The following is a 22500-nucleotide window of genomic DNA, read 5'->3' as shown; positions in this document are numbered from 1 at the left end:
AATAACACAGGATAGCATGGAGAACTGACCCACACTCAGGGAAACACCCTAATAACACAGGATAGCATGGAGAACTGACCCACACTCAGGGAAACACCCTAATAACACACACACACAGTGACGGCCCTGACCTTGTCTGAACCGTGTCAGTGCTTCTCCTGCCGATGGGGAACTAACCCCTTTCATTCCCTGTGAAATAACCAGCATCAGCCGTGCATAAGAGGGGTGTGACAGTGGTGTGACCTACCTGGACCTACCACCCCTAACAAACCATAACCTCAGGTCAAAACTGTTACAAAACACACACACAGGAAAACAACCTCCCGTGAGGAAGTCAGGTACAACTCCTATACCGTCTCTCTTTGGGTTCAGTAGGTAAGGATACAGACATATAGAACAGCCATGAGGAAGTGGGGTACAACTCCTAAATGAGCTCTCTTCTTCTCTTTGGGTTCTGTAGCGGTCCAGTAGAGGGCGTCCAGAATGTCCTGACCAAACGAAGAGAACAACCTGTCTGCTACCTGCAGGGGAAACACACATATAGATGGTTGGTCTGTTGTGTGTGTGTCTCTGTGTGTGTGTCTATGTGTAGAGGCTGTGTGTCTCGGTGTAGAGGCTGTGTGTCTCGGTGTAGAGGCTGTGTGTCTCGGTGTAGAGGCTGTGTGTCTCGGTGTAGAGGCTGTGTGTCTCGGTGTAGAGGCTGTGTGTCTCGGTGTAGAGGCTGTGTGTCTCGGTGTAGAGGCTGTGTGTCTCGGTGTAGAGGCTGTGTGTCTCGGTGTAGAGGCTGTGTGTCTCGGTGTAGAGGCTGTGTGTCTCGGTGTAGAGGCTGTGTGTCTCAGTGTAGAGGCTGTGTGTCTCGGTGTAGAGGCTGTGTGTCTCGGTGTAGAGGCTGTGTGTCTCGGTGTAGAGGCTGTGTGTCTCGGTGTAGAGGCTGTGTGTCTCGGTGTAGAGGCTGTGTGTCTCAGTGTAGAGGCTGTGTGTCTCGGTGTAGAGGCTGTGTGTCTCGGTGTAGAGGCTGTGTGTCTCGGTGTAGAGGCTGTGTGTCTCGGTGTAGAGGCTGTGTGTAGAGGCTGTGTGTCTCTGTGTAGAGGCTGTGTGTCTCGGTGTGTGTGTCTCGGTGTAGAGGCTGTGTGTCTCGGTGTAGAGGCTGTGTGTCTCTGTGTAGAGGCTGTGTGTCTCGGTGTAGAGGCTGTGTGTCCCGGTGTAGAGGCTGTGTGTCTCGGTGTAGAGGCTGTGTGTGTCTCGGTGTAGAGGCTGTGTGTCTCAGTGTAGAGGCTGTGTGTCTCGGTGTAGAGGCTGTGTGTCTCGGTGTAGAGGCTGTGCGTCTCGGTGTAGAGGCTGTGCGTCTCGGTGTAGAGGCTGTGTGTCTCGGTGTAGAGACTGTGTGTCTCGGTGTAGAGGCTGTGTGTCTCGGTGTGTGTGTCTCGGTGTAGAGGCTGTGTGTCTCGGTGTAGAGGCTGTGTGTCTCGGTGTAGAGGCTGTGTGTCTCGGTGTAGAGGCTGTGTGTGTCTCGGTGTAGAGGCTGTGTGTCTCAGTGTAGAGGCTGTGTGTCTCGGTGTAGAGGCTGTGTGTCTCGGTGTAGAGGCTGTGCGTCTCGGTGTAGAGGCTGTGCGTCTCGGTGTAGAGGCTGTGCGTCTCGGTGTAGAGGCTGTGCGTCTCGGTGTAGAGGCTGTGCGTCTCGGTGTAGAGGCTGTGTGTCTCGGTGTAGAGGCTGTGTGTCTCGGTGTAGAGGCTGTGTGTCTCAGTGTAGAGGCTGTGTGTCTCGGTGTAGAGGCTGTGTGTCTCGGTGTAGAGGCTGTGTGTCTCAGTGTAGAGGCTGTGTGTCTCTGTGTAGAGGCTGTGTGTCTCGGTGTAGAGGCTGTGTGTCTCGGTGTAGAGGCTGTGTGTCTCAGTGTAGAGGCTGTGTGTCTCGGTGTAGAGGCTGTGTGTCTCGGTGTAGAGGCTGTGTGTCTCGGTGTAGAGGCTGTGTGTCTCGGTGTAGAGGCTGTGTGTAGAGGCTGTGTGTCTCTGTGTAGAGGCTGTGTGTCTCGGTGTGTGTGTCTCGGTGTAGAGGCTGTGTGTCTCGGTGTAGAGGCTGTGTGTCTCTGTGTAGAGGCTGTGTGTCTCGGTGTAGAGGCTGTGTGTCCCGGTGTAGAGGCTGTGTGTCTCGGTGTAGAGGCTGTGTGTGTCTCGGTGTAGAGGCTGTGTGTCTCAGTGTAGAGGCTGTGTGTCTCGGTGTAGAGGCTGTGTGTCTCGGTGTAGAGGCTGTGCGTCTCGGTGTAGAGGCTGTGCGTCTCGGTGTAGAGGCTGTGTGTCTCGGTGTAGAGGCTGTGTGTCTCGGTGTAGAGGCTGTGTGTCTCGGTGTGTGTGTCTCGGTGTAGAGGCTGTGTGTCTCGGTGTAGAGGCTGTGTGTCTCGGTGTAGAGGCTGTGTGTCTCGGTGTAGAGGCTGTGTGTGTCTCGGTGTAGAGGCTGTGTGTCTCAGTGTAGAGGCTGTGTGTCTCGGTGTAGAGGCTGTGTGTCTCGGTGTAGAGGCTGTGCGTCTCGGTGTAGAGGCTGTGCGTCTCGGTGTAGAGGCTGTGCGTCTCGGTGTAGAGGCTGTGCGTCTCGGTGTAGAGGCTGTGCGTCTCGGTGTAGAGGCTGTGTGTCTCGGTGTAGAGGCTGTGTGTCTCGGTGTAGAGGCTGTGTGTCTCAGTGTAGAGGCTGTGTGTCTCGGTGTAGAGGCTGTGTGTCTCGGTGTAGAGGCTGTGTGTCTCAGTGTAGAGGCTGTGTGTCTCTGTGTAGAGGCTGTGTGTCTCGGTGTAGAGGCTGTGTGTCCCAGTGTGTGTACCTCCAGCATGTTGTAGATTATATATAGTTTGATGACAGACTGTCCTCTGATCAGATGATACATCATGCTGTAGTCTACGTAGCTCATCATGACGTAACACAACACCATGATGAAACCCTTCAACACGTCGCAGACCTGGGCTGGCTGGAGGAGAGGAGACCCACTGGGAGAGAGGGAGAGGGAGAGAGAGAGAGAGAGGGAGAGAGAGGGAGAGAGGGAGGGAGAGAGGGAGAGAGAGGGAGGGAGGGAGGGAGAGAGGGAGAGAGGGAGAGAGCGAGAGAGGGAGAGAGAGAGAGAGGAGAGAGAAGAGAGAGAGAGAGAGAGAGAGAGAGAGAGAGAGAGAGAGACGGAGAGGAGAGAGAGCGAGGGAGAGAGAGAGAGACAAAGAGACAGAGAGACAGAGAGAGAGAGAGCGAGAGAGAGAGAGAGAGACAGAGACAGAGAGAGACAGAGACAGAGACAGAGAGAGAGAGAGAGAGAGAGAGAGAGAGAGAGAGAGAGAGAGAGAGAGAGAGACGGAGAGGGAGAGACGGAGAGGGAGAGAGAGCGAGGGAGAGAGAGAGGGAGATGGTTAGTGTGATGAAAACCTGCATTCGGAAAGTATTCAGACCCCTTGAATTTTTCCACATTTTGTTACGTTACAGCCTTATTCTAAAATTGATTAAATAAATAATGACAAAGCAAAAATTGGTTTTTACATTTTTACAAATTTATAAAAAAATAAAAAACTGAAATATCACATTTTACATAAGTATTCAGACCCTTTACTCAGTACTTTGTTGAAGCCTAGAGTCTTCCTGGGTATGACGCTACAAGCTTGGCACACCTGTATTTGGGGAGTTTCTCCCATTCTTCTCTGCAGATCCTCTCAAGCTCTGTCAGGTTGCATGGGGAGCGTCGCTGCACAGCTATTTTCAGGTCTCTCCAGAGATGTTCGATCGGGTTCAAGTCCGGGCTCTGCTGGGCCACTCAAGGACTTTCAGAGACTTGTCCCGAAGCCACTCCTGTGTTGTCTTGGCTGTGTGCTTAGGGTCGTTGTCCTGTTGGAAGGTGAACCTTCAACATAGTCTGAGGTCCTGAGCGCTGTGAAGCAGGTTTTCATCAACAATCTCTCTGTACTTTGCTCCGTTCATCTTTCGCTCGATCCTGACTAGCCTCCCAGTCCCTGCCGCTGAAAAACATCCCCACAGCATGATGCTGCCACCACCATGCTTCACCATAGGGATGGTGCCAGGTTTCCTCCAGACGTGATGCTTGGCCAAAGAGTTCAATCTTGGTTTCATCAGACCACAGAATCTTCTTTCTCATGGTCAATGAGTCTTTAGGTGCCTTTTGGCAAACTCCAAGTGGGCTGTCATGTGCCTTTTACTGAGGAGTGGCTTCCGTCTGGCCACTGTACCATAAAGGCCTGATTGGTGGAGTGCTGCAGAGATGGTTGTCCTTCTGGAAGGTTCTCCCATCTCCACAGAGGAACTCTGGAGCTCTGTCAGAGTGACCATCGGGTTCTTGGTCACCTCCCTGACCAAGTCCCTTCTCCCCCGATTGCTCAGTTTGGCCAGGCGGCCAGCTCTAGGAAGAGTCTTGGTGGTTCCAAACTTCTTCCATTTAAGAACGATGGAGGCCAATGTGTTCTTGGGGACCTTCAATACTGCAGACATTTTTTGGTATCCTTCCCCAGATCTGTGCCTTGACACAATCCTGTCTTGGAGCTCTACGGACAATTCCTTCGACCTCATGGCTTGGTTTTTGCTCTGACATTCACTGTCAACTGTGGGATCTTATTTAGACAGGTGTGTTTCCAAGTCATGTCCAATCAATAGTATTTACCACAGGTGGACTCCAATCAAGTTGTAGAAACATCAAGGATGATCAATGGAAACAGGATGCACCTGAGCTCAATTTCAAGTCTCATAGCAAAGGGTCTGAACACTTATGTAAATAAGGTTTCTGTAATTTAATACATTTGCAAAAATTTCTAAAAACATGTTTTTGCTTTGTCATTATGGGGTACTGTGTGTAGATTGATGAGGGTAAAAAAATATTTAACAGATTTTAGAATAAGGCTGTAACGAAACAAAAAGTGGAAAACGTCCCTGGGGTCTGAATACTTTCCGAATGCATTGTATATCAGTGCTCTGATTACAATGAAGAGCAAGACGTGCCGCTCTGTTTTCGGCCAGCTGCAGCTTAACTAGGTTTGTATGTTTCCTTGAATTTGTTCTGGACCTGGGGACTGTGAAAAGACCCCTGGTGGCATGTCTGATGGGGTAAGTGTGTGTGTCAGTGCTGTGTGTAAGTTGACTATGCAAACCATTTTGAATTTCCAACACATTGTTTCTTTTAAAAACAAGAAGTGACACAGTCAGTCTTTCCTCAACTCTTAGCCAAGAGAGACCGGCATGCATAGTATTGATATTAGTCCTCTGATTACAATGAAGAGCAAGACGTGCCGCTCTGTTCTGGACCAGCTGCAGATTAACTAGGTCTTTCTTTGCAGCACTGGACCACATGACTGGACAATTATCAAGATAAGACAAAACTAGAGCCTGCAGGACTTGCTTTGTGGAGTGTGGTGTCAAAAAAGCAGAGCATCTCTTTATTACGGACCTCTCCCCATCTTTACAACCATTGAATCTATATGTTTTGACCATGACAGTTTACAATCTAAGGTAACACAAAGTAATTTAGTCTCCTCAACTTGTTCAACAGCCACACGATTAATTACCAGATTCAGCTGAGGTCTAGAACTTAGGGAATGATTTGTACAAAATACAATGCTCTTAGTTTTAGAGATGTTCAGGACCAGTTTATTAGTGGCCACCCATTCCAAAACAGACTGCAACTCTTTGTTAAGGGTTTCAGTGACTTCATTAGCTGTGGTTGCTGATGCGTATATGGTTGAATCATCAGCATACATGGACACATGCTTTGTTTAATGCCAGTGGCAGGTCATTGGTAAAAATATAAAATAGTAGAGGGCCTAGAGAGCTGCCCTGTGGTACACCACACTTTACATGTTGACATTAGAAAAGCTTCCATTAAAGAAAACCCTTTGAGTTCTATTAGATAGATAGCTTTGAATCCACGATATGGCAGAGGTTGAAAAGCCATAACACATACGTTTTCTCAACAAGTTTGCTAAGAGCTGGTAGCAAGCTGATAGGTCTGCTGTTAGAACCAGTAAAGGCCGCTTTACCCCTCTTGGGTAGTGGAATGACTTTGGCTTCCCTCCAGGCTTGTGGGCAAAGACTTTCCTCTAGGCTCAGATTAAAGATATGACAGATAGGAGTGGCTATAGAGTCAGCTACCATCCTCAGTAGCTTTCCATCTAAGTTGTCAATGCCAGGAGGTTTGTCATTATTGATCGATAACAATAATTATTCCACCTCTCCTACACTAACTTTACAAAATTCAAATTTACAATGCTTTTCTTTCATTATTTATTTATTTTAATGCATGAGTACGATGGCTCACTGTTCATTGTTGGCATTTCCTGCCTAAGTTTGCCCACTTCGCCAATAAAGTAATCATTAAAATAATTGGCAACATAAAATGGTTTTGTGATGAATAAGCCATCTGATTAGATGAAAGATGGAGTTGAATTAGTCTTACTGCCCATAATTTCATTTAAAGTTCTCCAAAGTTTTTTTCCATCATTCTTTATATCATTGATCTTGGCTTCATAATACAGTTTCTTCTTCTTTTTGTTGAGTTTAGTCACATCATTTCTCTATTTGCAGTAAGTCAGCCAGTCAGATGTGTAGCCAGACTTATTAGCCACTCCTTTTGACCCGTCTCTTTCAACCAGACAGTTTTTCAATTCCTCATCAATCCACGGAGCCTTAACAGTTCTAACAGTCAGTTTCTTAACAGGTGCATCTTTATCAATAATTGGAAGAAGCAATTTACTAAATTCATCAAGTGCAGCGTCTAGATGCTCCTTATTAATCACATCAGACCAACACATATTTTTTAACATCATCCACATAAGAGTCACAGCAGAATATTTTGTATGATCTCTTATACACTATTTTAGGCCCAGCTTTTGGAACTTTGTCTTTCCTGGATATAGCCACTATATTGTGATCACTGCATCCAATGGGTACGGATACAGCTTCAGAACAAAGTTCTACAGTATTAGTAAAAATGTGATCGATACATGTGGATGATCTTGTTCCTGTAGTGTTTCTAAACACCCTGGTAGGTTGATTAATAACCTGAACCAGATTACAGGCACTGGTTACAGGGAGAAGCTTCCTCTTGAGCGGACAGCTTGATGAAAACCAGTCAATATTCAGGTCCCCAAGAAAGTAGAACCTCTCTGTTTAGATCACATACACTATCAAGCATTTCACACATATTATTTAGATACTGGCTGTTAGCACTTGGTGGCCTATAGCAACACCCCAAAAGAAAAGGCTTTAGATGTGCCAAGTGAACCTGCAACCACAACACTTCAATAACACTTGACATAAGATCTTCTCTAAGCAGTACAGGGATATGGCTCTGAATATATATACAGCAACACCTCCCCCATAAGCATTCCTGTCTCTTCTATAGATGTTATATCCTTGTATTGCTACTGCTGTATCATCAAATGAATGATCCAAACGAGTCTCAGAAATGGCTAATAACTAACTCCCTCTACTGGTGGACTGTAGCATTACATCCTGTTGACTACCATCAATAACTCCCTCTACTGGTGGACTGTAGCATTACATCCTGTTGACTACCATCAATACAACACTATAGGGTATAACTCCCTCTACTGGTGGACTGTAGTATAACATCCTGTTGACTACCATCAATACAACACTATAGGGTATAACTCCCTCTACTGGTGGACTGTAGCATTACATCCTGTTGACTACCATCAATACAACACTATAGGGTATAACTCCCTCTACTGGTGGACTGTAGCGTTACATCCTGTTGACTACCATCAATACAACACTATAGGGTATAACTCCCTCTACTGGTGGACTGTAGCATTACATCCTGTTGACTACCATCAATACAACACTATAGGGTATAACTCCCTCTACTGGTGGACTGTAGCATTACATCCTGTTGACTACCATCAATACAACACTATAGGGTATAACTCCCTCTACTGGTGGACTGTAGCATTACATCCTGGTATAACTCCCTCTACTGGTGGACTGTAGCATTACATCCTGTTGACTACCATCAATACAACACTATAGGGTATAACTCCCTCTACTGGTGGACTGTAGCATTACATCCTGTTGACTACCATCAATACAACACTATAGGGTATAACTCCCTCTACTGGTGGACTGTAGTATTACATCCTGTTGAGGGTATAACTCCCTCTACTGGTGGACTGTAGCATTACATCCTGTTGACTACCACCAATACAACACTATAGGGTACAACTCCCTCTACTGGTGGACTGTAGCATTACATCCTGTTGACTACCATCAATACAACACTATAGGGTATAACTCCCTCTACTGGTGGACTGTAGTATTACATCCTGTTGACTACCATCAATACAACACTATAGGGTATAACTCCCTCTACTGGTGGACTGTAGCATTACATCCTGTTGACTACCATCAATACAACACTATAGGGTATAACTCCCTCTACTGGTGGACTGTAGCATTACATCCTATTGATGGGTGTAACTCCCTCTACTGGTGGACTGTAGCATTACATCCTGTTGACTACCACCAATACAACACTATAGGGTATAACTCCCTCTACTGGTGGACTGTAGCATTACATCCTGTTGACTACCATCAATACAACACTATAGGGTATAACTCCCTCTACTGGTGGACTGTAGCGTTACATCCTGCTGACTACCACCAATACAACACTATAGGGTATAACTCCCTCTACTGGTGGACTGTAGCATTACATCCTGTTGACTACCATCAATACAACACTATAGGGTATAACTCCCTCTACTGGTGGACTGTAGCATTACATCCTGTTGACTACCATCAATACAACACTATAGGGTATAACTCCCTCTACTGGTGGACTGTAGTATTACATCCTGTTGACTACCATCAATACAACACTATAGGGTATAACTCCCTCTACTGGTGGACTGTAGTATTACATCCTGTTGACTACCATCAATACAACACTATAGGGTATAACTCCCTCTACTGGTGGACTGTAGTATTACATCCTGTTGACTACCATCAATACAACACTATAGGGTATAACTCCCTCTACTGGTGGACTGTAGCATTACATCCTATTGATGGGTGTAACTCCCTCTACTGGTGGACTGTAGCATTACATCCTGTTGACTACCACCAATACAACACTATAGGGTATAACTCCCTCTACTGGTGGACTGTAGCATTACATCCTGTTGACTACCATCAATACAACACTATAGGGTATAACTCCCTCTACTGGTGGACTGTAGCGTTACATCCTGTTGACTACCACCAATACAACACTATAGGGTATAACTCCCTCTACTGGTGGACTGTAGCATTACATCCTGTTGACTACCATCAATACAACACTATAGGGTATAACTCCCTCTACTGGTGGACTGTAGTATTACATCCTGTTGACTACCATCAATACAACACTATAGGGTATAACTCCCTCTACTGGTGGACTGTAGCATTACATCCTGTTGAGGGTATAACTCCCTCTACTGGTGGACTGTAGCATTACATCCTGTTGACTACCATCAATACAACACTATAGGGTATAACTCCCTCTACTGGTGGACTGTAGCATTACATCCTGTTGAGGGTATAACTCCCTCTACTGGTGGACTGTAGCATTACATCCTGTTGACTACCATCAATACAACACTATAGGGTATAACTCCCTCTACTGGTGGACTGTAGCATTACATCCTGTTGACTACCATCAATACAACACTATAGGGTATAACTCCCTCTACTGGTGGACTGTAGCATTACATCCTGTTGACTACCATCAATACAACACTATAGGGTATAACTCCCTCTACTGGTGGACTGTAGCATTACACCCTGTTGACTACCATCAATACAACACTAAAAGGTATAACTCCCTCTACTGGTGGACTGTAGTATTACACCCTGTTGACTACCATCAATACAACACTATAGGGTATAACTCCCTCTACTGGTGGACTGTAGTATTACATCCTGTTGACTACCACCAATACAACACTATAGGGTATAACGCCCTCTACTGGTGGACTGTAGTATTACATCCTGTTGACTACCATCAATACAACACTATAGGGTATAACTCCCTCTACTGGTGGACTGTAGCATTACATCCTGTTGACTACCATCAATACAAAACTATAGGGTATAACTCCCTCTACTGGTGGACTGTAGCATTACATCCTGTTGACTACCATCAATACAACACTATAGGGTATAACTCCCTCTACTGGTGGACTGTAGCATTACATCCTGTTGACTACCATCAATACAACACTATAGGGTATAACTCCCTCTACTGGTGGACTGTAGCATTACATCCTGTTGACTACCATCAATACAACACTATAGGGTATAACTCCCTCTACTGGTGGACTGTAGTATTACATCCTGTTGACTACCATCAATACAACACTATAGGGTATAACTCCCTCTACTGGTGGACTGTAGCATTACATCCTGTTGAGGGTATAACTCCCTCTACTGGTGGACTGTAGCATTACATCCTGTTGACTACCATCAATACAACACTATAGGGTATAACTCCCTCTACTGGTGGACTGTAGCATTACATCCTGTTGAGGGTATAACTCCCTCTACTGGTGGACTGTAGTAGTGTCCGTAGGTTCCCTCCTCCCTTGTACTGTGATTGATGAATTAAGGTCATTGTCTATAGGTCAGACCGCCTCCATGGAATGAGTTGGACAGGGGGTTCATATCCATAATAATATATAACCCAATGCTATTCTATAGGTCAGACAGGAATGAGTTGGACAGGGGGTTCATATCCATAATAATATATAACCCAATGCTATTCTATAGGTCAGACAGGAATGAGTTGGACAGGGGGTTCATATCCATAATAATATATAACCCAATGCTATTCTATAGGTCAGGCAGCCTCCATGGAATGAGTTGGACAGGGGGTTCATATCCATAATAATATATAACCCAATGCTATTCTATAGGTCAGGCAGCCTCCATGGAATGAGTTGGACAGGGGGTTCATATCCATAATAATATATAACCCAATGCTATTCTATAGGTCAGACAGGAATGAGTTGGACAGGGGGTTCATATCCATAATAATATATAACCCAATGCTATTCTATAGGTCAGACAGCCTCCATGGAATGAGTTGGACAGGGGGTTCATATCCATAATAATATATAACCCAATGCTATTCTATAGGTCAGACAGCCTCCATGGAATGAGTTGAACAGGGGGTTCATATCCATAATAATATATAACCCAATGCTATTCTATAGGTCAGACAGGAATGAGTTGGACAGGGGGTTCATATCCATAATAATATATAACCCAATGCTATTCTATAGGTCAGGCAGCCTCCATGGAATGAGTTGGACAGGGGGTTCATATCCATAATAATATATAACCCAATGCTATTCTATAGGTCAGGCAGCCTCCATGGAATGAGTTGGACAGGGGGTTCATATCCATAATAATATATAACCCAATGCTATTCTATAGGTCAGACAGGAATGAGTTGAACAGGGGGTTCATATCCATAATAATATATAACACAATGCTATTCTATAGGTCAGACAGCCTCCATGGAATGAGTTGGACAGGGGGTTCATATCCATAATAATATATAACCCAATGCTATTCTATAGGTCAGGCAGGAATGAGTTGAACAGGGGGTTCATATCCATAATAATATATAACCCAATGCTATTCTATAGGTCAGACAGGAATGAGTTGGACAGGGGGTTCATATCCATAATAATATATAACCCAATGCTATTCAATAGGTCAGACAGCCTCCATGGAATGAGTTGGACAGGGGGTTCATATCCATAATAATATATAACCCAATGCTATTCTATAGGGCAGACAGCCTCCATGGAATGAGTTGGACAGGGGGTTCATATCCATAATAATATATAACCCAATGCTATTCTATAGGTCAGACAGGAATGAGTTGGACAGGGGGTTCATATCCATAATAATATATAACCCAATGCTATTCTATAGGGCAGACAGCCTCCATGGAATGAGTTGGACAGGGGGTTCATATCCATAATAATATATAACCCAATGCTATTCTATAGGTCAGACAGCCTCCATGGAATGAGTTGGACAGGGGGTTCATATCCATAATAATATATAACCCAATGCTATTCTATAGGTCAGACAGCCTCTATGGAATGAGTTGGACAGGGGGTTCATATCCATAATAATATATAACCCAATGCTATTCTATAGGTCAGACTCCGCCTCCATGGAATGAGTTGGACAGGGGGTTCATATCCATAATAATATATAACCCAATGCTATTCTATAGGTCAGACAGGAATGAGTTGGACAGGGGGTTCATATCCATAATAATATATAACCCAATGCTATTCTATAGGTCAGACAGGAATGAGTTGGACAGGGGGTTCATATCCATAATAATATATAACCCAATGCTATTCTATAGGTCAGACAGGAATGAGTTGGACAGGGGGTTCATATCCATAATAATATATAACCCAATGCTATTCTATAGGTCAGACAGCCTCCATTGAATTACATTTTTAACATTTTAGTCATTTAGCAGACGCTCTTATCCAGAGCGACTTACAGGAGCAATTAGGGTTAAGTGCCTTGCTCAAGGGCACATCGACAGACTTTTCACCTAGTCGGCTCGGGGATTAGAACCAGCGACCTTTCGGTTACTGGCACAACGCTCTTAACCACTAAGCTAGCTACCTACCTGAGTTGGACAGGGGTTTGCGCATGTCTGTGTGTTACCTCAGACCTCAGCAGGGTAGGGTCAGTCCAACTCTCTGTGTATCTGTGTGTTACCTCAGACCACAGCAGGGTAGGGTCAGTCCAACTCTCTGTGTATCTGTGTGTTACCTCAGACCACAGCAGGGTAGGGTCAGTCCAACTCTCTGTGTATCTGTGTGTTACCTCAGACCACAGCAGGGTAGGGTCAGTCCAACTCTCTGTGTATCTGTGCGTTACCTCAGACCACAGCAGGGTAGGGTCAGTCCAACTCTCTGTGTATCTGTGTGTTACCTCAGCAGGGTAGGGTCAGTCCAACTCTCTGTGTATCTGTGTGTTACCTCAGACCACAGCAGGGTAGGGTCAGTCCAACTCTCTGTGTATGTGTGTGTTACCTCAGACCACAGCAGGGTAGGGTCAGTCCAACTCTCTGTGTATCTGTGCGTTACCTCAGACCACAGCAGGGTAGGGTCAGTCCAACTCTCTGTGTATCTGTGTGTTACCTCAGACCACAGCAGGGTAGGGTCAGTCCAACTCTCTGTGTATCTGTGTGTTACCTCAGACCACAGCAGGGTAGGGTCAGTCCAACTCTCTGTGTATCTGTGTGTTACCTCAGACCACAGCAGGGTAGGGTCAGTCCAACTCTCTGTGTGTTACCTCAGACCACAGCAGGGTAGGGTCAGTCCAACTCTCTGTGTATCTGTGTGTTACCTCAGACCACAGCAGGGTAGGGTCAGTCCAACTCTCTGTGTATCTGTGTGTTACCTCAGACCACAGCAGGGTAGGGTCAGTCCAACTCTCTGTGTATCTGTGCGTTACCTCAGACCACAGCAAGGTAGGGTCAGTCCAACTCTCTGTGTATCTGTGTGTTACCACAGCAGGGTAGGGTCAGTCCAACTCTCTGTGTATCTGTGTGTTACCTCAGACCACAGCAGGGTAGGGTCAGTCCAACTCTCTGTGTATCTGTGTGTTACCTCAGACCACAGCAGGGTAGGGTCAGTCCAACTCTCTGTGTGTTACCTCAGACCACAGCAGGGTAGGGTCAGTCCAACTCTCTGTGTATCTGTGTGTTACCTCAGACCACAGCAGGGTAGGGTCAGTCCAACTCTCTGTGTATCTGTGCGTTACCTCAGACCACAGCAGGGTAGGGTCAGTCCAACTCTCTGTGTATCTGTGTGTTACCTCAGACCACAGCAGGGTAGGGTCAGTCCAACTCTCTGTGTATCTGTGTGTTACCTCAGCAGGGTAGGGTCAGTCCAACTCTCTGTGTATCTGTGTGTTACCACAGCAGGGTAGGGTCAGTCCAACTCTCTGTGTATCTGTGTGTTACCTCAGACCACAGCAGGGTAGGGTCAGTCCAACTCTCTGTGTATCTGTGCGTTACCTCAGACCACAGCAGGGTAGGGTCAGTCCAACTCTCTGTGTATCTGTGTGTTACCACAGCAGGGTAGGGTCAGTCCAACTCTCTGTGTATCTGTGTGTTACCTCAGACCACAGCAGGGTAGGGTCAGTCCAACACTCTGTGTATCTGTGCGTTACCTCAGACCACAGCAGGGTAGGGTCAGTCCAACTCTCTGTGTATCTGTGTGTTACCTCAGACCTCAGCAGGGTAGGGTCAGTCCAACTCTCTGTGTATCTGTGCGTTACCTCAGACCACAGCAGGGTAGGGTCAGTCCAACTCTCTGTGTATCTGTGTGTTACCTCAGACCACAGCAGGGTAGGGTCAGTCCAACTCTCTGTGTGTTACCTCAGACCACAGCAGGGTAGGGTCAGTCCAACTCTCTGTGTATCTGTGTGTTACCTCAGACCACAGCAGGGTAGGGTCAGTCCAACTCTCTGTGTATCTGTGTGTTACCTCAACAGGGTAGGGTCAGTCCAACTCTCTGTGTATCTGTGTGTTACCTCAACAGGGTAGGGTCAGTCCAACTCTCTGTGTATCTGTGCGTTACCTCAGCAGGGTAGGGTCAGTCCAACTCTCTGTGTATCTGTGTGTTACCTCAGACCACAGCAGGGTAGGGTCAGTCCAACTCTCTGTGTATCTGTGCGTTACCTCAGACCACAGCAGGGTAGGGTCAGTCCAACTCTCTGTGTATCTGTGTGTTACCTCAGACCACAGCAGGGTAGGGTCAGTCCAACTCTCTGTGTATCTGTGCGTTACCTCAGACCACAGCAGGGTAGGGTCAGTCCAACTCTCTGTGTATCTGTGTGTTACCTCAGACCACAGCAGGGTAGGGTCAGTCCAACTCTCTGTGTATCTGTGTGTTACCTCAGACCACAGCAGGGTAGGGTCAGTCCAACTCTCTGTGTATCTGTGCGTTACCTCAGACCACAGCAGGGTAGGGTCAGTCCAACTCTCTGTGTATCTGTGCGTTACCTCAGACCACAGCAGGGTAGGGTCAGTCCAACTCTCTGTGTATCTGTGCGTTACCTCAGACCTCAGCAGGGTAGGGTCAGTCCAACTCTCTGTGTATCTGTGCGTTACCTCAGACCACAGCAGGGTAGGGTCAGTCCAACTCTCTGTGTATCTGTGTGTTACCTCAGACCACAGCAGGGTAGGGTCAGTCCAACTCTCTGTGTATCTGTGTGTTACCTCAGACCACAGCAGGGTAGGGTCAGTCCAACTCTCTGTGTATCTGTGCGTTACCTCAGACCACAGCAGGGTAGGGTCAGTCCAACTCTCTGTGTATCTGTGCGTTACCTCAGACCACAGCAGGGTAGGGTCAGTAGTTGGACGAGGGCCAGTAGAACTCTGAGAGGAAGCAGAGTGAAGACGTACAGGAAGGCATCCAGACACAGGAAGAACCCAAACAGCATCAACTACAGAGGGAGACACAGTTTTAGTTCACTTTGTTTATTTGACTTGCTTTGGGAATGTAAAGACGTTTCCCATGCCAATAAAGCCCCTTTGAATTGAAATTGAATTGACGTCATTTTGCAGACGCTCTTATCCACTGGCTATAAGGTGCATTCACCCTATAGCCAGTGGGATAACCACTTTACACCACTTTAGCGGGGGGAGGGGGAGGGAGAGCGAGAGGAGGGGGAGGGAGAGCGGGAGGAGAGGGAGGGAGAGCGGGAGGAGGGGGGAGGGAGAGCGAGAGGAGGGGGGAGGGAGAGCGGGAGGAGGGGGAGGGAGAGCGGGAGGGAGAGCGGGAGGAGGGGGGAGGGAAAGCAGGAGGAGGGGGGAGGGAGAGCGGGAGGAGGGAGGAGGGGGAGAGAGAGCGGGGGAGGGAGAGCGGAGGAGGGGGAGGGAGGGGGGAGGAGGAGGAGGGAGAGCGGGGGGAGTGGGAGGAGGGGGAGTGAGAGCGGGAGGAGGGGGAGGGAGAGCGGGAGGAGGGGGAGGGAGAGCGGGAGGAGGGGGAGGGGGAGGGGGGAGGGAGAGCGGGAAGAGGGGGGAGGGAGAGCGGGAGGAGGGGGAGGGAGAGCGAGAGGAGGGGGAGGGAGAGCGGGAGGAGGGGGAGGGAGAGCGGAAGAAGGGGGAGGGAGAGCGGGAGAAGGGGGAGGGAGAGCGGGCGGAGGGGGAGGGAGAGTGGGAGGAGGGGGAGGGAGAGCGGGAGGAGGGGGAGGGAGAGCGGGGGGGAAGTGGGAGGAGGGGGAGGGAGAGGGAGAGCGGGAGGAGGGGGGAGGGAGAGCGGGAGGAGGGAGAGCGGGAGGACGGGAGGGAGAGCGGGGGGAGGGAGAGCGGGAGAAGGGGGGAGGGAGAGCGGGAGAAGGGGGAGGGAGAGCGGGCGGAGGGGGAGGGAGAGTGGGAGGAGGGGGAGGGAGAGCGGGGAGGAAGTGGGAGGAGGGGGAGGGAGAGCGGGAGGAGGGGGGAGGAAGTGGGAGGAGGGGGAGGGAGAGCGGGAGGAGGGGGGAGGGAGTGGGAGGGAGAGCGGGAGGAGGGGGGAGGGGGGAGGGAGAGCGGGAGGAGGGGGAGGGAGAGCGGGAGGAGGGGGAGGGAGAGCGGGAGGAGCGGGGAGGAAGTGGGAGGAGGGGGAGGGAGAGCGGGAGGAGGGGGAGGGAGAGCGGGAGGAGGGGGAGGGAGAGCGGGAGGAGCGGGGAGGAAGTGGGAGGAGGGGGAGGGAGAGCGGGAGGAGGGGGGAGGGAGAGTGGGAGGAGGGGGAGGGAGAGCGGGAGGAGGGGGAGGGAGAGCGGGAGGAGGGGGGGGAGAGCGGGAGGAGGGGGGAGGGAGAGTGGGAGGAGGGGGAGGGAGAGCGGGAGGAGGGGGAGGGAGAGCGGGAAGAGGGGGAGGGAGAGCGGGAGGAGGGGGAGGGAGAGCGGGAGGAGGGGGAGGGAGAGCGGGAGGAGGGGGAGGGGGAGGGAGAGCGGGTGTTGTGTGGTTCTGAAATGGTGATGACAGTGTGTATGTGTACCTTCTCTAGTTCTTTGGGGATGCGGAGGCAGGTGTAGACCCTCTCTCGTCTCTCTGTGTATTTAGCCTCGTTGTGTTCCAGGAAGTATCCTCGGGTCAGCTCCGCCCCCATGAACCTCACTAGGGACAGATCTACACACACACATTATTTCCTCTATTTAGCTGAAACCCTCATCCCCCTATCTACAGCTGTCCACGCTGCACCTCATTCCCTATCTCCAGCTGTCCACGCTGCACCTCAATCCCTCTATCTCCAGCTGTCCACGCTGCACCTCATTCCCTATCTCCAGCTGTCCACGCTGCACCTCATTCCCTATCTACAGCTGTCCACGCTGCACCTCATTCCCTATCTCCAGCTGTCCACGCTGCACCTCATTCCCTATCTCCAGCTGTCCACGCTGCACCTCATTCCTATCTCCAGCTGTCCACGCTGCACCTCATTCCCTATCTCCAGCTGTCCACGCTGCACCTCATTCCCTATCTCCAGCTGTCCACGCTGCACCTCAACCCCTCTCTCTACAGCTGTCCACGCTGCACCTCAACCCCTCTTTCTACAGCTGTCCACGCTGCACCTCAATCCCTCTATCTCCAGCTGTCCACGCTGCACCTCAAACCCCTATCTACAGCTGTCCACGCTGCACCTCAATCCCTATCTCCAGCTGTCCATGCAGCACCTCAATCCCTATCTCCAGCTGTCCATGCAGCACCTCAATCCCTATCTCCAGCTGTCCACGCTGCACCTCAACCCCTCTATCTCCAGCTGTCCACGCAGCACCTCAACCCCTCTATCTCCAGCTGTCCACGCAGCACCTCATCCCCTATCTACAGCTGTCCACACTGCACCTCAACCCCTCTATCTACAGCTGTCCACGCTGCACCTCATTCCCTATCTCCAGCTGTCCACTCTGCACCTCAACCCCTCTATCTCCAGCTGTCCACGCAGCACCTCATCCCCTATCTACAGCTGTCCACGCTGCACCTCAACCCCTCTATCTACAGCTGTCCACGCAGCACCTCATCCCCTATCTACAGCTGTCCACGCTGCACCTCAACCCCTCTATCTCCAGCTGTCCACGCTGCACCTCATTCCCTATCTCCAGCTGTCCACGCTGCACCTCAATCCCTATCTACAGCTGTCCATGCTGCACCTCAACCCCTCTATCTCCAGCTGTCCACGCAGCACCTCATCCCCTATCTACAGCTGTCCACGCTGCACCTCAACCCCCCTATCTCCAGCTGTCCACGCAGCACCTCATCCTCTATCTACAGCTGTCCACGCTGCACCTCAACCCCTCTATCTACAGCTGTCCACGCTGCACCTCATTCCCTATCTCCAGCTGTCCACGCAGCACCTCATCCCCTATCTCCAGCTGTCCACTCTGCACCTCATTCCCTATCTCCAGCTGTCCACGCTGCACCTCAACCCCCCTATCTACAGCTGTCCACGCTGCACCTCAATCCCCTATCTACAGCTGTCCACGCTGCACCTCAATCCCCTATCTACAGCTGTCCACGCTGCACCTCAATCCCTCTATCTACAGCTGTCCACGCTGCACCTCATTCCCTATCTCCAGCTGTCCACGCTGCACCTCATTCCCTATCTCCAGCTGTCCACGCAGCACCTCATCCCCTATCTCCAGCTGTCCACGCAGCACCTCATCCCCTATCTCCAGCTGTCTACGCTGCACCTCAACCCCTCTATCTCCAGCTGTCCACGCTGCACCTGTCTCTGTCTAGCCGCTAGCTACAAGCTAGTTAGCTGGCTAACTGTAGCCCTGCATTAAGTAAGTAAGTAAGTAACGTTAGTTATTAGCTAGCTGGCTGTGTTCTGTTAGCTAACTAGCTAGCTACTATTAGGACTAACGTTATCTAGCTGGCAGTGTAACGTTGCATTGCCCTGTGTAACTAACTGCATTGCTATTCCGTTAGTATTTTATAAAAACGTCCATTTAAATGTGAGGTCGGAGCGCCAGTCCGCCCACACGAGTCGCGGCTCAACAACTCCTCATCGTAAATATGAGTTTAGTCCGCTAGCTAGCCGGCTGCGTTTGTTTGTTCACCTAAACCAGTACCTGGCTTGAAACGACATCAGACGTCTCGTCTCCTCAAGCCCCCGGTGCTGGTTCAGTACTCACCTGACAGGCTCCGTTTCTTGTCCTTCCGGACTTTCTTCTTGTCGTAAAACCCCAGCGTCTCCGTCACCTCGGAGGTCTCCTTCGGCCCCCGGCTCTCACTCCCTCCATCCGACCGTCTCTCCCTGCCCTCTTTCTCCGGTTCGGTCTCCTCTCCCTGCGCCGCTGCTAAGGGGTCCGCCATCTTGTTCTACGGGCTCCGCTGGCAGACAGGGCGCGTCACGCTGACGTCACACACACACACACACACACACACACACACACACACACACACACACGTTAACGTCACTTGCGTAGGTCCGCCACCAGGCGGCGCCAGAAAACACAAAATATACATATACTGTACGTATACCGGAAGTCAGACACCCATAGAGAATTGATAGAGGGCTCTAGTGGCCAAAAGGCTATTTTAGCATGTGCAGCGCCATTGAGGGCTTCCACCATTTTAAAGTATTCAAAGCAGTCAACTGGGTGGGGATTTCCATCGGTTGTAGCCTCAACGGTGGGCATTCAAAACATTCCATTGTGGGCCGACACCTTAGGCTACACCCCAGTAAGTACGGATGGACCGACGCCGACATCTTTCGGACATATTTTTTTGGTCCCGTCTGGAACGGACGTCTTTTTATGGGGTTTTACAAACAGTAGGCCGAACCACAGATGGGCATTCATCACATTACATTTCAGGCGACACTGTAGGCTACTCCTCAGTAAGAACACGCTGACGCCTTTTGGACGTCTGTTTTTTGGTGCAGTTGCAGACCAGCCTTGATTTCCACATCCAACAGACATTGTTTTTTGGTCCGGTCATGACCAAAATCTGAACCAATCATAGACATCTATGTTTGGTTCAGATTTTGTCTGGACCAGCCTTCATTTGGCCCAAACATAGACGTCTTGTCACGACTTCCGCCGAAGTTGGTGCCTCTCCTTGTGCGGGCGGCTATCGGCGGTCGTCGTCACCGGCCTTCTAGCTGCCACCGATCTACGTTTCTGTTTTCCATTTGTTTTGTCTTTATTGTACACACCTGGTTCCCATCACGTTATGATTATTCCCCTATTTAACCCTCTGGTTCCCTCATGGTGCTGTGCGTGATTGTTCTTTATTTGGTGTTTATGACTGCTGTGAGCTGATGTATTTCCCTGTGAGGAAATTAGATGTGTTGCTTTTCGAGTAAAGTTCGTCTGTTACTCAGATCTGTGTCCTGCGCCTGACGCCGTCCTACCACTGACACAGCTATAAATTACTTATTTCCAACTTTCATTCAGAACCAAAAATTAGCTTGATTTCAATACCTGGAAAATACATATTTTCAAAATCTGTAAAATATGTATTTTCAACATCAGGAAAATAAGTATTTTCAACTTTCATTCAGAACCGAAAATGAACCTGATTTCAACATCCGGACAATATGTATTTCTAAACGTCCGGAAAAGATGCCTTTTCAATGTCCTGGAAAATATGTATTTTAAACATACAGAAAATACCTGTTCACCTTTCATTCAGAACCTATAGGGAGGGGGAGAGAGAGAGACAAATCTAAAAATCTCAAGCAGAAAACCTAAGAAAATTAACAACAACGACAAATGGTTTGATGATGAATGTAAAAACCTAAGAAAAACCTGAGCCTACGCCTTCACTATGGTGAATCACTAAAACAATACAGAAATACACTACGGAAAAAGAAGGAACAGCACGTTAGAAATCAGCTCAATGTAAATGAAGAATCCATAGACTCTAACCACTTCTGGAAAAATTGGAAAACACTAAACAAACAACAACATGAAGAGCTATCTATCCAAAACGGAGATGTGTGAATAAACCACTTCTCCAATCTTTTTGGCCCTATATCAAGGAACAAACAGTAAAAACATATACATGATCAAATACGAATCTTAGAGACTACCAGAACCCACTGGATTCTCCAATTACATTGAATGAACTACAGGACAAAATACAAACCCTCCAACCCAAAAAGGCCTGTGGTGTTGATGGTATCCTAAATGAAATGATAAAATATACAGACCACAAATTTCAATTGGCTATAACTTTAACATCATCCTTAGCTCTGGCATCTTCCCCAATATTTGGAACCAAGGACTGATCACCCCAATCCACAAAAGTGGAGACAAATTTGACCCCAATAACTACCGTGGGATATGCGTCAACAGCAACCTTGGGAAAATCCTCTGCATTATCATTAACAGCAGACTAGTTCATTTCCTCAGTGAAAACAATATACTGAGCAAATGTCAAATTGGCTTTTTACCAAATTACCATACGACAGACCACGTATTCACCCTGCACACCCTAATTGACAAACAAACAAACCAAAACAATGGTTTGTTGATTTCAAAAACAGTTTTGACTGAATTTGGCATGAGGGTCTGCTATACAAATTGATGGAAAGTGGGGGAGAAACATACGACATAATAAAATATATGTACACAAACGACAAGTGTGAGGTTAAAATTGGCAAAAAACACACACATTTCTTTCCACAAGTTCATATGGATCTATAGGTTCATATAGGATAGCAGATCTATACTGGATCTATAGTTTCATATAGGATAGCAGGTCTATACTGGATCTATAGGTCCATATAGGATAGCAGATATATACAGGATATATAGGTTCATATAGGATAGCAGGTCTATACTGGATCTATAGGTCCATATAGGATAGTAGGTCTATACTGGATCTATAGGTCCATATAGGATAGCAGATCTATACTGGATCTATAGGTCCATATAGGATAGCAGGTATATACAGGATCTATAGGTTCATATAGGATAGCAGGTCTATACTGGATCTATAGGTCCATATAGGATAGTAGGTCTATACTGGATCTATAGGTTAATATAGGATAGCAGGTCTATACAGGATCTATAGGTCCATATAGGATAGCAGATCTATACTGGATCTATAGGTCCATATAGGATAGCAGGTCTATTCTGGATCTATAGGTCCATATAGGATAGCAGGTCTATACTGGATCTATAGGTCCATATAGGATAGCAGGTCTATACTGGATCTATAGGTCCATATAGGATAGCAGGTATATACTGGATCTATAGGTCCATATAGGATAGCAGATCTATACAGGATCTATAGGTCCATATAGGATAGCAGATCTATACTGGATCTATAGGTCCATATAGGATAGCAGGTCTATACAGGATCTATAGGTCCATATAGGATAGCAGGTCTATACTGGATCTATAGGTCCATATAGGATAGCAGGTCTATAGATACTGTGTGTTTACATTGACTGTCTTCTGTATGTTACTATGTACTGTATGACTGGCAG

The 22500-nt window shown here is 48.1% G+C and overlaps 1 protein-coding gene across 3 annotated transcripts in view; it reads right to left on the bottom strand.

The window, feature by feature from the left end:
- The window catches only part of LOC311121733 (transmembrane anterior posterior transformation protein 1 homolog), a 60122-nt gene extending 40745 nt beyond the window's left edge, over nt 1-19377 (bottom strand). For all 3 annotated transcript variants that reach the window (XM_084196191.1, XM_084196193.1, XM_084196192.1), the window contains exons 1-5: nt 19193-19377; nt 17059-17189; nt 15405-15523; nt 2808-2970; nt 386-521 (exon numbers count right to left, since the gene is read on the bottom strand). In XM_084196191.1, coding sequence (XP_084052317.1) covers nt 386-521; nt 2808-2970; nt 15405-15523; nt 17059-17189; nt 19193-19373 — 730 coding nt within the window. In that variant the 5' untranslated portion in view covers nt 19374-19377. The remainder of the gene's footprint in view (nt 1-385; nt 522-2807; nt 2971-15404; nt 15524-17058; nt 17190-19192) is intronic.
- Between the last annotated feature and the right edge of the window lie 3123 nt (nt 19378-22500).

The sequence above is a fragment of the Coregonus lavaretus genome, assembly GCF_964263955.1.
Source record: "Coregonus lavaretus genome assembly, contig: HAP1_SCAFFOLD_1724, whole genome shotgun sequence".
In the NCBI taxonomy this organism is placed as follows: domain Eukaryota; kingdom Metazoa; phylum Chordata; class Actinopteri; order Salmoniformes; family Salmonidae; genus Coregonus; species Coregonus lavaretus.
The sequence above is the reverse complement of the archived record's forward strand: the minus strand, read 5'-3'. Positions and strand labels throughout refer to the sequence as shown.